The sequence below is a fragment of the Lepidochelys kempii genome, chromosome 24 (assembly GCF_965140285.1).
Source record: "Lepidochelys kempii isolate rLepKem1 chromosome 24, rLepKem1.hap1, whole genome shotgun sequence".
NCBI lineage: Eukaryota > Metazoa > Chordata > Testudines > Cheloniidae > Lepidochelys > Lepidochelys kempii.
In genome coordinates this window covers 1,884,036-1,901,783 of record NC_136403.1, presented here as the reverse complement: position 1 = coordinate 1,901,783, position 17,748 = coordinate 1,884,036, and the positions used below count along the sequence as shown (strand labels likewise).

At 59.8% G+C, this 17,748-nt stretch overlaps 1 protein-coding gene across 2 annotated transcripts; it reads right to left on the bottom strand.

Moving 5' to 3' along the window:
* Positions 1-1,941: 1,941 nt before the first annotated feature.
* S100A16 (S100 calcium binding protein A16) lies at positions 1,942-11,812 on the bottom strand. 2 transcript variants are annotated; one of them, XM_078850478.1, is made up of 3 exons: positions 11,667-11,812; positions 4,358-4,527; positions 1,942-3,473 (listed from the first exon to the last, which is right to left on the bottom strand). In XM_078850478.1, the coding sequence occupies exons 1-3, from the start codon at positions 11,671-11,673 to the stop codon at positions 3,309-3,311; spliced, it is 342 nt and encodes a 113-aa protein (XP_078706604.1). In that variant the 5' UTR covers positions 11,674-11,812; the 3' UTR covers positions 1,942-3,308. The 2 variants fall into 2 exon arrangements, with proteins under 2 accessions (XP_078706604.1, XP_078706603.1); XM_078850477.1 differs by lacking the exon at positions 11,667-11,812 and adding an exon at positions 7,024-7,205.
* Positions 11,813-17,748: the final 5,936 nt, after the last annotated feature.

Here is a 17,748-nt window from a genome sequence, read left to right as displayed (position 1 = left end):
TAGTGGAGGCACTGAAGCATGGCAGGAGCTCCGTTTAATAGTGCATCGGGGGGGGGGTGTGAGAGAGAGACCCACTGCTGCCTTCTGCTGGATGGGATCACAACTGCCCATCCCTGTGTCATAGCCCCTATGTCGCAAACAACAGATGGAGATTCTCCATTAGCTCACGCGGCAGGGCCCTGGCTTTTAGAGCTGGGGTTGTGGGCTCGGTTCCCAGGGGTGCCCCATCTGCACCACGCAGCGACAGCCCAGCGGACTGCGGCGTCTCCGTGGCTTCGCGAGGCCCCGGAGGGCTGAGTCCTGCCGATAGAGAGGAGCCGGGGCCACGCCTGCAGAGCGCCCCCTGGAGGTGTAGAGCTACAGTGCGGCTGGAATAGCTGAGTCCAGGCCAGGAGTCGGGTCACACCTCAGGCGCTGCAGGCTGGGGGGCAGAGGGGATCACAGGCCCTGCCTGCGCCCAGCCTCCCCCAGCTCCCAACTCAGCCCCATGGGCCAGGCCAATAGAAAGCTCCAAGACCAGGCCCGTCTCTCCTGGCAGGAGATATTTAGGCCCTGGCTGTCCCTGGCCTGGTTGTGACCCCCCCCCACACACACACACACATCTCTTGGGGTCCCCCTCTGTGCTGGAGACCCCACATCCTTCCCTGGGGGGACAGAGCACAAGCCCTCCTGAATCAGACGCTCCTGTTCAGATCCCTCCCCCAGGCGCCAGGTCCCGCCCATCCCAGGCCCCCTCTGCGGGTGGGAGCCAGGGGGCATGCTGCACCCTGGGGATCCAGCCCCCTCAGACTCTGCATTTCCACCTGTCCAGAAGGGAAATGACCCATCGCTCATCAGGCCCCCCATGAAGGGACCGGGGCCTTTATTACCGTTAGTGAGGGGGGTGGGGAAGGGCTGGGAGCCAGGACTCCTGGGTTCCATTCCCAGTTCTGGGAGGGCAGTGGGGTTGAGTGGGTTAGAGCAGGGGAGTGAGCCAGGACTTGTGGGGTCTGTGTGGGGAGGGGGATGGACTAATAGCTAGAGGGAATGGGAGTCAGGATTGAAGGGTTCTGTGCCCAGCCCTGGGAAGAAGCTGGTGTCTAGCAGTTAGAGTGGAGGGCTGGGGAACCAGGACTCCTGGGTTCCATCCCCAGCTCTGCCCCTGACTCACTGTGTGACACTCAGGAAACCGCGTCCCATATTGCCTCAGTGTCCCCCTCTGTACACTACAGTGTGTGTGTTTGTGTGTGCACACGTGTGTGCACCGCTGCCTCCTGCTGCATGGGGCGAGAACTGCTTACCTGTGTGTCAGAGGGCAGGTGTGTACCTTGGAGAAGGTTCAGCGACGTGCCAGGAGAACAATGAAAGGATCAGAAAACCGGCCCTACAGCGACAGACTCAAGGAGCTCAGTGTATTTCGCTGCACGCAGGGAAGGGCCAGGGTGACTTGCTCACAAGTACCCACAGAGGGAACAAATATTTGACCAAGGCCTCTTCAGTCCAGGAGAGGAAGGTCTAAGCCGACCCAGTGGCTGGAAGTGGAAGTGAGGCGACTCCAGACTGGAAACAAGACGTACGGTTTTAGGAGGGAGGTGGTTACAATTTACCGACGTTTATGGTCAATTCTCCATCGCTGCCCGTGTTTCAATCGAGATGGGCTGGTTTTTAGCAGCTCTGCACTGGGAATTGGGGTCCGGCCGTTCTCGGGCCTGGCCTATGCGGCTGGTCAGACGAGCCAGTCCCAATGGCCCCGTGGGGCAGGCCATGGAGGCCCTTTTGGAGCAGGGGACTCTGGGGTCTCGCCCTGCTACCAGCTGAGGGGGTTCTCCGGCACAGCATGGTCAGGGACACGGGCCCCGGGCTGACGGTGATATTCTCCAACCTCGCGGGCTCAGCTAATGAGCCCTGGCACGGCGCTATGAGCTCCTCGCCCGCCCGGGGGAAGGCAGACCCAGACACCGATCCCACTCCAAACTTTATTGTTATGAATTTCACAGTCTGGCTCAAGCGCCAGCCCCTGGAGGGCGTTAGGGAAGGTCAGGCGAGCCGCATGGGCCCCACAGAACTGTTGCAATGGTCAGCAAAGGGGAAGGACAGATTTCTTACCAGCTCGGACGGGTTGCTTTCTAACCAGCATGGGGGTTGGAATCCCGAGCCAGACAGAGGTTTGAGAATGGGAACCATTCAAGTCGTAGATGGGGGACAATGCCCTGGAACCCCCACCTGGGGGGCAGCCCAGGGGGGGCTGCAGGAAAGGCACTGAGGGCAGAGTTTGGCACAATGGATCCAAGAAGGAGAGTCACCAAGGGGCTGCATCCCTCCCTCGCCCCGGTATGGGCCTAGACCCCCAGCCAGTCCCGCGGGACTTCTACACAGAGTGACACGGCAGGAGACAGGCATGGCTGGGAACTTGGATTGTCCCACTTGGGGCCTTGGCGGGTTGCTGGGGGTGGGGGGGAATTTTACCCCTCCCTGCCAGCACAGATCTCTCCAGCCTGGAGCCAGGCAAGGCTCAGCACTCAGCTGCAGATCAGGAAGGGTTAAAACCAGCACAGCCTCCGAAGAGCAGAACAAAAGGGCCCCATCCCAGCCCTGCAGGACCCCGGTACACCAGCACCCTGAATCCTCCCCCCGAGGGGTTAGCCCAGCCCCAGAGCCACCCCAGGGCGTTTGGCGGGAGGGCGGCAAAGGTCAATCCAGCATCAGCGAGCTACAGGGGAGCCTGGGAAAAGCAGCGACCAGGCTGTAACTGACTGGCATGTGCGTGTCTGTGTGTCTGCGTGTGTCCCCGCTGCCCCACTCCTTTCTGGGACAATGCGAATCTGCTTTCTTGGCACGTCAGACCCACTGCAGCGTGTGTCACATAAGCCCTGTACTGCAGAGAGCCACAGGTGATTCTCCTCCATTAACTAGGGCTCTGTGACTGCCAGCAGCACGGGCCCTGGCTCAGGGATGAGGGTCCAGGAGGCCACGGATCTGCCACGTGACGCAGCAGGTGGCTTGCTAACAAGGCCAGGAGGATGATATCTCTGCTGCCCTGTGGGCCAGCCCAGCAGTGGGGGGGAGGGAAGAACGAGCCCCTCGAAGGCAGCTGCCCTCAGTGCTGGCTATTTCCCAGGGCATCGGTGTTAGCCAGGGCAGCGCTGGCTAAGGGGGGTTGCTGATGGAGTGGGGGCTGAGCCCCAGCTGGCAGGAGATCCGCTCTCCCCGGGAGGAGCCGGCCTCAGAGGCGCCGTGGGGGGCAGGGGATCACTCATGGCCTCGGGAGAAGCAGCAAAGGAGGAGATCCGAGCTGGGATCTGGGGGGCTGCCAGCGCCCTCAGGCCACGCTACTTGGCGAACTTGGTGCCGTGTTCCTGCTGGCGGATGAGGCAGGCGATGGGGCCGGCGATGCCGCCGATCAGGGTCCAGTACTCCTCGAAGCTGATCAGCCCATCCTTGTTCTCGTCCAGGTCACAGATGAGCTTGTCGGCCGCGCGCTTGTTCCCGGTGTCCTGGGAAGAGAGCGCAGAGCCGTTTGAACGCCAGGAGGGGCTGGGGAGCCCGGGGGGCGGCACTCTCCAGCCTGGCACCTAGGTCAGCCGCTGCCGGGGCACCCCCTCCCGAGGGGCAGGGAGCTCAGCACTGGAGCTGGGGGTGGGGGTCACCGAGGTCCCTCCTCAGGCTGCCAGCAAGGAGGCTGGTTGGGGACAGCGTGAGGTAGTGTTGGGCTCACACTCGCACACTAGGGTTCCCCGTGACGGGACCGGGCGCTGCCCGTGGGCTCACACTCGCACACTAGGGTTCCCCATGACGGGACCGGGCGCTGCCCGTGGGCTCACACTCGCACACTAGGGTTCCCCGTGACGGGACCGGGCGCTGCCCGTGGGCTCACACTCGCACACTAGGGTTCCCCGTGACGGGACCGGGCGCTGCCCGTGGGCTCACACTGACACACTAGGGTTCCCCGTGACGGGGCCGGGCGCTGCCCGTGGGCTCACACTCACACTAGGGTTCCCCGTGGCAGGGACTCGTGCTGCCCGTGGGCTCACACTCACACACTAGGGTTCCCCGTGGCAGGGACTCGTGCTGCCCATGGGCTCACACTCGCACACTAGGGTTCCCCGTGGCAGGGCCTCGTGCTGCCCGTGGGCTCACACTCGCACACTAGGGTTCCCCGTGACGGGACTGGGCGCTGCCCGTGGGCTCACACTCGCACACTAGTTTCCCCGTGACGGGACCGGGCGCTGCCCGTGGGCTCACACTGACACACTAGGGTTCCCCGTGACGGGACCGGGCGCTGCCCGTGGGCTCACACTCGCACACTAGGGTTCCCCGTGACGGGACTGGGCGCTGCCCGTGGGCTCACACTCACACACTAGTGTCCCCCTAGTCTCACCGTCAGCATGTGGTTGAGCTCCCGGCTCAGCATCTTGCGGAAATCCTTCTTGCTGATGCGCCGGGGTTTCTTGCAGCACCCGCTGGCGTATTTGTCAAAGTTCTTCACCAGCACCTGGAGGGCCCATTCCAGCTCCGACGAGTTGCCCGACATCTCTGTCTCCTTAGTCCCTGCAACGGTAATGGAGCCGATGCCTGAGCAGGGCAGCGGGGGGCTCATTGTCCCAGCACCGGTGCAGCCGGGCATTAGCACCAGTCCGCGCTGCCTGGTGGGCATCGGTCACCTGCTGGGAAAGGCCGAGTGCCGCAGACTCTGGCAGTGACCCCAGTTCTATGGGGCAATGGACGCAGGGCTCTCCTTTCCAGGGTGTCCCCGTGAGAGTTCACCTGATCTGGGCCGTCTCTGATCTTGGTTCACCCTGGCCCATCCCTGGTCAATATCCCTCTGAATACGGCCCATAGTATAACCTGCCTGCACCTCTCAGTGCTGCAGGGCTCGTTATTCTATGGGCCGTATACAGGATGTGTGCCCAGAAGCTGGGCAGCAGGGCGCTGTGCCAAGCACGCCTGGCAGGACAAGCCCAGCGTGTGACCCGGTCATTACAGGTGGAAAACGGACTCGGGGATTTCAAAAGGGGGTGCAGGGATGGACTGTACAGATGTTAGTGGGGAGGCTGCTGGAGGCTCTGGTGGGGAGCGATCAGGGGACATGGGAGACGCTCGGAGGAGGCAGGGGGTGGGAGGCTCTGAGCCAGGTGGAGGTTTGAAGGGGAGAATGGGGCAGGGAGAGGGAAGCAGAGAAGCCGGGTCCAAGCAGCAGGAGAAAGTGCAGGCCCCCACCGTCATGCTGCTGCTCCCAGTGAAACCCCGGTAAATCCGGCATCGCCGATGTCAGGACAGCTGCTTGGCCTTGGAGCAGAGCCTCTCTCGGGTCACTGCCTTTGTCTCCCTCTGCGCCACCCGGCAGATGCAGCCAAATGCTCAAATGGGAGCAACAAGAGGGGGTCCTTTCACCCCCGTACCGTCCCCTTGCCTTATGTCCAACCAGCCCCATGCCGGAGGCTAGTGTGCGAGCCCCTCCCCAAACCAGGGGGCAGCAAGAGCAGAGGGGGCTTGTCCCCTTTCCCAGTGAGTCTGGTTCTCCTTAAGGGAGAGATCCCAGCCTGACAGGCCCCCCACCCCAGCTGCTGCCCTCTCCCTGGGAGCGGGTGGGGAGCGCCGTCTGGCTCCTGTGCGTTGATCTCTTCACCCTGGAGCAGCCCAGGGCTCAGCCAAAGGGGAAAGGGACAAGATGGGGCACATCCGGGAGTCAGGCCTGGAGGATCATGTCCATGGTGCGGAGCACAAAGAAACACCCAGGGAGAAACAGAGTTGGGGGCGGCTCCAGCCTGGGAACTTGGCAACAAGGCTGGGCTGACAACAGGGCCCCAAGCGAGCCGCTGGGGACAGAGCCAGCAGCCCAGGGTGAAATCACTGTTGCCAACACTTGCAAGTTTATCGCGGGTCCTTGGTCCTGCCTCGGGGTGGGGGGCCGGACTAGTGGCCTCGCCAGGAGTCTATAATCAGTGACAATTCCAGCCGTTTTTAGCTCTTGGGGCTGTACGGGAGAGTGGGACAGTGTGCCCCGGGGGTGCCCCAAAGGCTCCGACACTGGACAATGAAGAAAAAAAAACCCAAATGTTGCCGGGGGCGGGATTTTAATCTCAGCATTTTTAAGGCAATCCCATGGTTTTGGGATGTTTCCAGTTGGCAGGCCGGGGGAATTCTCCGGCCTGGGTTACACAGGCGCTCAGGCTGGATTTTGTTAGCCGTCCCTTTGGGGTTTAGCATTTGATGCCAGGATCTGTGACTGGGGTTCTCTGGCCGGGGTCGTGCAGGTCACACGGGATAATCCAATACTCCCCTCTGGCCTCACCCTTGTGCATGAATCTATGAACTCCTCTGTGCTACAGCACCTCCTCAGGCTGCGATGGGAACAACACCCTGACCCCTTTGGAGCGAACGTACAGCTCCCAACCCCTGCCGCTGTCTGGCTCCTCCCATTTCCTGCCACTCCCGCCTCCTTTCCCCCAGGGTCCTGCCTGCTCCTAGCTACCGATGACAACAATAATTACCCGGCTGGCGTAACCTGCTGCCCAGCGCTCATCTGAAAGGAATGAGGCTGGTTCCCAGCAGATCAGAGAGGGCGGTGAAGGAGGAGGAGGGGAAGATGCAATGGGCTGTAATTACCCACCAGTCCTTGTCTTGCCACACCGCCCTGGGTGACATCCCACCAGAGATGCTTCATGCCAAAACCCTCCCGACTGGAACCCCCAGCCCGGCCCGGCCCAGCCCAGCGGCATGGCACAAGGCAGGGCAAGGGATGAGGCAACCCTGATTGCACGGGGGAAGAGGGAGCCGCCCGGGGAATGGCAGCCCTGGCACGGCCCCATTGCAGCCAGCGGAGCCGCCCCTGCGTGTGCAGGGCGAGGGGCAGAAGGCCACCCGAGACCCAGCTCCTCTCTAGACAGTGGCTCACCCAGGGGGAGCAGATCATGCAGGCAGGGGGAAGCTCGCCCTGCCCCTAGTGGGCTGTGCTGGTTTGTCCTGCTATGCGGGAAGTGCAGGGGGGCCTCTGTCCCCAGCGCCTTGGGCAGGACGCAGAGTCTAGTACGCGAGGGTCTTTACCTGCTGCTGCCAGGCGGCTCTCAGCTAGTCCTTTCACCTGCAGCCGAGCCTGCAAAACCCCAGCCTCAGACTGGATCCCTCTGGGGGGAAAGGCCAGCCCCCTCGGGAGAGAGCTCCGCTCTGCCCCGCTCCTCTGGAGCTCCCGGAGCCCGGGGCGCGCGGCACACTCAAGCCGACAGGCAGGGCTTGCAGCGTGGCGTCCGCATCCAGCACAGGATGTGCGGGAAGGGAAGTGCATCCCATTGTTCGCCTTTCCTCTTTCCTGCCCGCAGGCGGCCACTGCCAGGGGCCGGCCTGCTCCGGCCAAGCGCACTGCCCGCTCACCGGGCAGCACCCTGCCCAGCCAAAGGCATGTGGCCATCCCATGCTGAGACCTGCCGATTGACCCCGCTGAGGATCTGCCCCTAGCGTCCCAGGGCCCACACCTCACCCCTGTCACCCCATTGGCTTCCATGGGTTTGCTGGGTTCGGCGAGAGCAGGACCCAGCTCAGACGAATTGGGCACAGGAAGGCGGCTAGTCCATTGCCTCTTCCCTGCCGGCACACGGTCGCCCTCTCCTGGCAGTGCCTCCCCCCACTTCGCCCTGCTCTCGCTCCAAACGCCCCATGCGATGCACTCTGCTCCAGGAGGGAATCCGCCCTAGGCCATGGGCCTCGCCACGGGGACACGGCTCCAGATGAAGTGCTTGCATTTCCCTGTGCTCTGTTCCTAGGGTGCCTTTTCCCGGGCACACAAGCGCGAGCTCCAGGCCATTCCTGCCCGTTACGTCCCCTCAGAGCCCCCAGGGGAGCTCCCAGTGAGGCAGGAAGGGATGGGGCTGGAGCAGAGGAGCCAAAGTCTGTGATACAGGAGCCATGGTCCACCAACACCTGGCCACCCCCGATGGGTGAGAGACAGGACGGGGTAGGAAGCTGTGACATCAGCCCCACGCCCAACAGGACAGGGCATGGGGTCAGATGCCCAGGTCTGGGCTCAGGGTCGGCTTTATCTCTGGGGCAGGGCTTGGAGAGTCACAGGCCAGCAGAGCGCATTACGACTTCCTCCAGCCTCAGAGGAAAGCCACCCACTGCTGCCAGCAGCTAATGGGCTTGATCCCCCAGCTCCGGTGGTAACGCCCTGGGCTTCACATGGAGAGGTTGGGGGTCAGTCCCTGCTGCCAGCCCACCCAGGAGCGTTGCTGCAGGAGCAGAGGAGATGTTGCTGCTTTAGAAAACATCTCAGTGAGAGCATCCCATGGAGACCACTAGCACACAGCCTATTCTGGGGTCCCTGCGCTTGCTCCCCAGGTGAGGTGCTCCACCCCAGAGCCTGCATCAGAGACACTCTCTGTTAGTGCTGGGCATTCTGCTGCATCTGCCAGAAGCTGGGAATGGACGACAGGGGATGAATCACTTGATGATTCCCTGTTCTGCTCATTCCCTCCAGGGCACCTGGCACTGGCCACTGTCGAAAGACAGAATACGGAGCTAGATGGACCATTGGTCTGACCCAGTATGGCCGTTCTTATGCTCTTATTCGCCTCCCGTTCATTTCTTTCACTGTTGGCAGCTGTCCCTTGCTTGGGCTCAGATCTCCTCTTCTCTGTTTGCACCAAACATCTGGGACCAGATCCTGCACTGGTGTAAATCAGCATCCTTCTCCAGAAGTCAGAGACTTGTAGCACCCTGGCTGAAGTCAAGGGAAATATGCCGATTTACACCAGCAGTCCAACTGGCCCCTGATCTTTTATCTTCTGCTTGTCCTTCTCGAGTCCCTATCTCCTTGCTCTCTGTTTCCCCAGCTCTGGTCACTCCTTCGAAGTCTCCAGTTGTCCTCAGCCAAGGCGGGCCATGGCCCCCCAGCTGTCCTGAGCTGGCTTGGCAGCTTTCCATTCATCTTGTGCCCATCCAGCCCGGGGAGTCTCTTGCAGGAGGAACGTGATGAGGTTTGGGCCGACACTGTCTCCGTCACTCCAGATCCGAAGCTATGCGCCAGGATCCCATTCATAAAGGCTTGGCCTTCAGTGGCAAGAAGCGCCACTCGTTGGGCTCCTCCTGGCAATGGTTTGATGCGCCTGCATGGCGGGGCTGTTCCAGATTAAGCCAGCTGGGCAGGCGGGCTCTCTGCCAAACCACCAGGCCTGACCAGAGCCTTCTGGGACCCCTGAAGCAACCAGCGCTCACTTGCTGGAAGCTGGACTTTGGGGTAATTCCCAAACACGGCACTGCCTTGTGGGATGGAGGGAGGGGGACTGAAGTGAGCTGCTCCAGCAGAATTTGGGGCTTGGTTTAGCTTCAAACCAGCCCTGTCCTTGGGCAGGAATCACCGAACCTGGAAGGTGGCCAGCTCTGTGCCGTGACGTACCATGTGCCGCACCCAACCGAGAGCACCAGCGTTGGCTGCCCTCTGGCATCCAGAGCAGGGGTGGGATTTAAGGCTGCATGGAGCCCTGATCCTGCAGAGCCCCCTTTCCCCACCCCCGGGAAAAAGACTCGTCTCTGCAGCCCTCTCCTCCTCCCTTCCTGGGATGGAGTCTGCCTCCCCACCCCATCCTGCCCCCCATGGACTCTCCTCTCCCTCCCGCTCCTGCTTCTTGTGCTTTGGTGCAGCCCAGCAGGCATCAATTGGCAGATCTGCCATTGGCGGCTCGGTGTGTGACTCGTTGCCCTGACCGCAGGACCCGGCTCTAAACCAGCCTTCCTTGGTTGAGAGCAGCGAAGGCCAGGCACAGCAGACCCCGGACTGAGGGGGCTGGACTTAGCAAAGGCTTTGTCCTCAAGCACAGGATTCCCTACCCAGCTGCTTCTGCTGCAGATACCCATCCATCTAACTATTGCATTTCGAATGCTTCCTTCGCTGTGCTGCCGAGCCCCCAATTGCCTGCTTACACCAGTCTGAATTAGGCCCGCTATTAGCCAGTCTTACCCAGTAGCCATTACAGCTGGGCAGAGAAGTCCAGCTGTCACATGGGTGTGGGTGTGGGGGAGCTGACGACTCTAGGCCCCTTGGCACAGTACAGGGACCCGAGCCAGGTTTCTGAGCCCACCTACGGCTGTGCCCATGTGGGGTGGCGTGGGGGCACTGGCCAGTGGCAGGAGAGCTGTGTTAGCTGGCAGAGGGCGGGGGCAAGCAGCGAGGGTGAATGGACGCCGACAGGACGCGGAGAGGTTCATGCTTCTGTGTGAATTCTGCAGGCGGCGTCGGCAGGAACTAGATCAGATAAGCAAGCTGGGACCTGCTGTTCCTCAGGGGAAGGCGGCCGGTTTCCCAACACCCCTCGTCTCGCCCTCTTCTTTCCGTGCCCGCCTCCCTCTGGTGCCGCGTCTCTGTTCCTCCCGCTTTCCCTCGTTCACAGTCCGCTCTGCGAGCACACAGGACCCAGCCCAGTACACAGCAGCATCTGCTCATGCCAGGGCTGTGTTGGCACAAACCTCAGCCCCCAAATATCCCCAGTGTGGAAGGATGGGTCTGGATTTGGTCGCAGAGCTCCCTGCGTCCCACCCCACCCCCAGTCATACTGACTGACCCCAGAACCAAAGGGTCATGAGGCTGAGGGCACAAAGAAGGGCTCACTGATGCTGGGGCATGGAGACTAGGAGGAACTGAGGTGCACCGACGCCTGAGGCCCCTGCAATGGAAGGGAAGTGATGGGGGAGAGAGACCCAGGTGATCCTGGGGGTCTCGATTGCTCATGGCACCCTGCCCCTGGCCCGCAGCGGGCTGAAAGGCGCTATGCCTTACCTCCCTCTCGCTACCTCTCACCCCACCTTCCCTTCCATGGGGGCAGTGTGGGGCTGGGAGCCAGGAGCTGCAGAGCCCCCCAGAGCTCCTCCTGGTTGTCACACGGATGGACTGTGCCCTTGGGGCGAGTCACTTAGTGCCTCCATGGCCTGGTGTGTAACTTGGGGAGAAGACAAGGAATTCCCCTGGCTTCCCGGGCTCTGGCCGGGCTCGTGAGCTAAGCACTTTCGCGTTCTTACCCGCTATCACAGCCATGGGATTATTGTTCGTTTTCATGCAGACCCATTTCTGGCTCGTGATAATAATGATCAATAGTGAATAAGGAGAAGCTCTTGCTTCAAATTCAGCCTACCCAGAGGTCATCTCATTGTTGCCAGATCTGTTGATCTGTCACCTTCCCAACATCTGTCTATCTGTCCTCAGACACACCCATCTCTCCATCCCACACCCAGCACCGTGGGGTCTCAGCCCTAGCTTCCATACGCCCCTTCTCGCTTTCGGTCTCTCCCCTTTACTCCTTCCTTCTCTCTCTGCCCCATTCCTGTTCTCTGACGTCTCCTCTTCCCCGCTGCTCTAGAGCGGGGCCCACTCCTGGTTCCACGGGTGCGTCCACACAGCCCGCAGCAGCGTGCCAGCCCGGGCCGAGGGGTCGGGCTCGTGGCCCTCAGGCTAGCACTCCAGGACCAGCTGGGCACGCCAGGCTCTGAACTTGTGGCTCAGGCTGGGGCTCCAAGGCACTGGTTCAACTCAGAGCACGAGCCCGAGTCCCGCTAGCCTGGGGCGGCCCAGCCAGGCCGTGTCGACGTCCCCGTCGAGCCCTGCGCTGGAACGTCCTGCTGCTGTCGACAGGACAGTTTGCTGCTGGGCCTTTAATCAGGAAACAGGGCAAGATCATTCCTTTTCCTGGCCCCGGCCCACTTACCTGGCATGGCTGCAGTCTGCCCTGCCTCGCGCAGGGCCCGTCTGCCAAGAGCGGAGCTCGCTGTGGGTCTGGCTCTCCCCTTCCGCCTGCTCCTGGATTTGCCGAGCAGCCAGGCTGAAGAATGTGCCTCCCACGCCTGCTCTACTCTGCGCACGTCTCGCGAGGCCTCGTCTTGGCTTTTAAAGAGACACAGCCCCGCTTGGCAGCGGCTGACATTCCGGGGGCGTTCCTGCCTGGCTTTGGGGCTCCCGGAAACGGCTTCAGGAATTCAGCCGATTGCAAAACACAGGCCTGACCGTCTGAGCAAAGCAAGCTCCTTCCCACGGGTGATGCACAGTATCGCTCCCGTGAGGCCCGGAAAGCCTGGTCTAGACTCAGAGGTTCCACCAGCATAACTTTCCGTGTGTGAACGGGACCTACCAAGTGCCAGACCCATTTCTCCCGTCTGCAGTTCCCTGGCCCTAGATGGGCGGATGCAAGCCATGCAGCTGTGTCTGGGTGGGAGTTGCACTGAGCGGGTGGCAAGGCAGACATATCCCACAGGAGCAAACAGCCCCACAGGGCATCAGTGACCGCAGAAGAGAAGACAAGGTCAAACTGATGTTAAGTCAATGGCAAATTTCTGTTCACCTCAGTTCAGGAAGCAAGAGACATTTCCCTAGGACCGCCCATTGTCCTGCTGCTCTGGGCCCCGGCCATGACTGGCGCTTGGTGCTCCAGAGGAAAACGAGGAAATCCCACAGTTAGAAAGGGTGGCTCAGATTCTGATCCCAGTAATGGAGGGGCGAATAAGGGTAACACCACTGACTTCAGCAGAGCTAGGACCAGATTCTCATCCCAGTTACACCAATGTAAACTTTAGGCAACACCATCCAACTCAGGGGCATCGCATGACAAATTCACCCATGTGAAACTGGAGCAATTCAATTCGCAACAGTGGAATCCCTCTGAATTTGCACTGGTGTCACTGAACTCACAATGGGGCCCTGTGGTTTGAGGACAGAACCAGCCCCAGTCAAAGCCCTGCTCCCCCAGAACCGGCTAAGCCAGACAAACCATAATTATGGGCTTTTTCAGTGTTGGCCATTCGGCAGTTTACAAATCAAAGACTTTGGGTGCATTGGAGTGCCTCTTGGCCGGCATCCGCACTCACAAGCTTGCCTATGTAATTAACTGCATTTAGCAAGTTGTGTCCCTTTGTACGTCGGCTTTAGAAACGCATTGACGAGATGCTGAGGTTAGATGGGTGAATTTCTTCTGAGATGCAAATTTGTGGGTACAAACTGGGCCACTTGGGTAAAAATACAGGGCTATTAACCTGGGGGAAAAAACAGGTTTTGTTTGTGCAACATCTTGCCAAATTTTTATGTGTAACATAAGTTTTAAAGGAACAAAAGCTAGTCATCCTCTGAATGTGCCATCCCATTCATGCAATACACTACAGAAGGGCGGAAATCCTGTCCTGATCCCTCCAGGCAAGCAGTTCATGCCTTGAATTGTGAGGTTTCGTTACTCCTCTGTCGTTGGCAATGTCATAACTGCATCCAGCCCTTTGTTTTAAAAGCCAGCCCAGGGTGGGTGTGCTCAGAGTAGTTGCATATGCAATAAAATTCCCAGCCAGCTGGTTGTCCATTGAAAGAACTTTTCTCACTGCTGACCCAATCCACTCACACCAGCTGGAAGGGTCAAAACCAGCTTTGGATTCTCCTCAGTGGCCCTGACGTGAAGTCAGAGAGACGCTGGGGGTCTGCCTGCCTGGAGCAGTTTGCAGAGCTGGGTTCTTGGGGTGCCCAAATCGAGCCACCAAGGGCCAGGTGTTTGAAGAGCTCGGGGCTAGATGTTCAAGTGCTCAGCACCTAATGTTCTCAGCCCTTGGGCCCTGGTGCATCTGGGCCTGGGACCCCAACCTGCACCCAACTATGAGCTGACCCCTAAGGGACAGGTTTTTCAGGCCTGTTAGGCTCCCCCACCACTCCAGCTGAAGTCAAGGGGAGCTGCAGATGCTCGGTACCCAGCTCTTAGGGTCAGAGGGGTCCATTAGGGGCTCAGATAGTGCCTGCCACCACAGGGTCCCGATCCCCAGTTGTCATCTCTTGGAAAAGCTACTGCAGTACAAACAGTAAGAAGAATTAAGAGGGCCCTTTCAATTAGTTGCCTCAGTGACCACAACAGGTTACGGGCAATTTCCTGAGAGCTCCTGGCGAGGCTGAAGGTGAAGCTAAGGGCAGGTGCTCATAGGGAAGTGGATTTGTTATTATTCTTTGTCTGACCATAGCTAGGGTTACCATACATCTGTATTTTCCCGGACATGTCCAGCTTTTTGGTTCTTAAATCGCCATCTGGGAGGAATTTTTAAATATCTAAAAACGTCCAGGATTTTGCCATTATTATTTTTCCCCAAAGAAGAGTTGATCATTCAAGAAAGCGAGTGAACGTTGATCATTCAAGAAAGAAAGTGAATGCTGATCACTCGAGAGAGTGCCCGCTTTTCCCCCCTCGCTCCCAGTGCTTGCGCTGCAAAACAGCTGTTTCGTGCGGCTGGGAGGGAGGGGGGAGAAGGGGAAAAGCGGCGTGCTCAGGGGAGGAGGCAGGGCTGAGGCGGGGATTTGGGGAGGGGATCCAATGGGGCAGGGAGGGGGCGAAGTTGGGGAGGGGTCTTTGGGGAAGGGGTTGGAATGGGGGCAGGGAAGGGGTGGAGTTGGGGCGGGGCCGGTGTCGTGATCAAATACTCCCTCCCCCCCCCCCCCCCCCCCCCCGGAGTATCCTCTTTTTTGAATGTTCAAATATTGTACCCCTAACCGTAGCACCCTGGGGGCCCTCGTCAGAGACCAGCACCCCGTTGTGCAAGGTGCTGTACAGAGGCCGATTCTGCATTTCTCAAGAGGACGGTGAGTGCAGAATAACAAATGTTCTCCCCATGTTGGGAGACGGGGGCGTAGAAAGGCACAAGAGCCGCACACCGGCACAAGCATACAGCCATTCCCATTAACGTTCAACACACTGAAGTGTCCAAATACGGAGGGCGCGGAAAGCCACAGCTGACTCACCGGGATTTATTGCTTGCCCCCTGACTGGGGCTGGCCCTCATTTTTCATCCCAGGGCCTCCAAAGACTTTCCAAATGTTCCTCACGGACGGCTCCTGGGGCAGGTGACTATTGCTGGAGCCGTTCCTGGAGAAATAACTTGTAAGTAAGTGGCTGAACCAGGAGTAGAATCCAGGAGCGCTGACTGCTGGTCCCCTGCTCTATCCATTACACCACACTCCCCTCCCAGAGTTGGGAATAGAACCCAGGCATCCGGCCTCCCACTTCCCCCTCCTCCATCTCTAACCATCTGGCACTAATGTAAATGGCGGATTCTCTGTAGCTTGAAGCCTGTCAATCATTACTGAGGACTTCAGTAACTGAGCCAGAGGTTCTGGGTCTGTTACAGGAGTGGGTGCGTGAGATTCTGTGGCCTGCACCATGCAGGAAGTCAAACCAGATGTTCATGATTGTCCCTTCTGACCCTTCAAGTCTATGAGACACATTCCCTGTCTATAAAAGAACAGGAGGACTTGTGGCACCTTAGAGACTAACCAATTTATTTGAGCATAAGCTTTCGTGAGCTACAGCTCACTTCATCGGACGAAAGCTCACGCTCAAATAAATGTTAGTCTCTAAGGTGCCACAAGTCCTCCTGTTCTTTCTGCGGATACAGACTAACACGGCTGCTCCTCTGAAACATTCCCTGTCTATGTAATTAAAGATACCCCACACCCTTCCATTTTAAGTTCCATTGATTTATTGTCATGGTAGCAACAATAAATATTCATTCTCATTGTGAAATGTGCCCTGCAGCGAGAGAACAGTCACACACAGCCTGTTCCAGGTGAACTGGGTCACTACACCCATTGACATGCTGCAGGAGCACCCGACACAGGTGTGACCTGCCAACCTTTCCCCAACCCCCTTGGGCTCTCCCATGTGCTCCAGGCGGGGCCTAGAGGGAGTTTCCTCTCCACTGAGATGGCTTTCTATTGGATTGGCATTGGCAAATAATGTGAATATAGTGACTCAACCCCACCTCCTGCAAACTTGGCTCCCCCCTCAGGTGTCCAGCCCCCGAAGTCTGATCTGCGAAAACACCCATCAGTCAATCATGCAATTGCAGGGTTCACATAGGACCACAAGGGAAGGGTCAGCTCAGTGGGCGAAGGAGGGTGCCTCGGCGGGATCTCAAACCAGACAGCCACGGGGATGGGGATGTCCCCCACTCGGACGCAGTTGGAGTGGCTCTGCTCTTCCACAACCTAATTTTGCAGCCAGGGGCCCCATCCAGCTCCCCACAAACACCAGTGAGGGGGTGGGAGCTGTGGCTGGCCAAGGACGATTCAGCCTCTCATCCTCCCCAGCCAGGACCCAGTTGACCCAATGTGGGCTTGGCGCAGGTTGTTTATTCTGGTCAGTGCTTTGCCCCCCGGTTGCCACAGGAGAGCTGGGCACAGCTCCGAGGCCTCAGGTGGCAGACACCGGGCACCTTGCTGGGTCTGGGCCCCGTGTGGGCGGGGTCGGGCCCCTGAATTCCACCCGGGGCATGAATGACCCTGAGACACGGCAGGAACCGGCACCTCTGCTGGGCTCCATGCTGAGAACACCCAGAGCACCGGGCATTACACGGCTCCCCCCTCCGATGGCCACAACCATCGGGACTGGGCGTCACTGGAAACTCGGCTCCCGGCCCCACCTCGGAACGCAGCCCCCAGGGCCCGAACCTTACTCGCCTGCAGCTTGGAACTCAGGTCCCTGGACGTGGTTTGGAAGATGGGCCCCAGGCTCGCCCGTCCCATCTCCAGCCCCAGACCCTGCCCCTGTCCTAGGGCAGACCCAGACCCCGCCCCCATCCTAGCTCAGATCCAAACCCCCCCATCCCAGCTCAAGCCCAGACCACCACCCACAGCTCAGGCCCAGACCCTCCCCCCCACATCGTAGCTCAGGCCCCATGCTCCCCCTCCCAGCTCAGGCCCCGACCCCCAGCTCCCAGCTCAGGCCCCAGGATGCCCTCCCATGGAGCCAGCGAGCCGACCTGCAGCCTGGGTTTTGTTCCCTGGCTGAGGCTGGGGTTACCCCGCTGGGTCCCTCCCCGGGCTCTTCCCCCCGCGCCGGGGATCCTGCTGCGGGCTGGGCTCTGTGCTTCCCGCTCGCCGACACAGACCGGAGAACGGGGCCACGGAGATTTTTTTTCCAGTTGTTTCTTTTATTGATTTATACAAAAACCTTAGCAAGCGACACAAGCGGCTGCCGGACCGGCTGGGGGTGGCAGGAGGGGGAGGTGTTTTCTCCCCAGTCCCAGGGGTAACAGTCCCAGCTCAGGGAGGAACGCTTAATACCAATAATACTGTGCCCCGTGTCTGGAGCCTGATGGTCCCCTCCCCCCGATGGGCTACAAACCGAGGTGCAGAGGAGGGAAGGGACTGGCAAGGCCAATGGCAGAATCAGGAGCAGCACCCAGACGTCCTGGCTTACCGCAGGTCCCCCGCTCTAACCACTAGCCTGAACTGCTAGAGCTGGACTAGAACCCAGGAGTCCTGACTCGCAGCCACCCCCTGTGGTCACCACTGGCCTCTGCTTCCTTCCAGTGGAAAGTTCAACCCCCACCCCCAGGATGCGCCTCGGTGGGGTCTGGGGTCAGGGTTGGTGTCAAGCGTGTCAGGGGTCCATGGAGAGCAGGGACGCTGGGGTACGCAGTGCCCCTCCCACCCCGCAGAGCCGTCACGTGCTGGGGCTCTGTTACAATTCTGAGTGTCCAGTTGTCGGGGTGGGGGGCGCTTGGGGGTGTTGCATGCTCGTCGTGCTGCAGCGGGGGGTGGGTCATGCTGCAGGGGGGTCTCCCACCCCTCAACCCTGGGACCACAGTGTCAATCTAAAGAGCCGGGGTAGCCCCCTCAACATGGAGCCAGCTGAACCGGTAGCTGAGCCCCACACTCCATAGACAAATCAAAGATCCCAGACACACAACAGCCTCATGTCACACCCCGAGCTGCCCTCCACCCCTCCCTGCCTCCCACCCACCTAGAGCCCTGGTCCCACACCTAACCCCAGC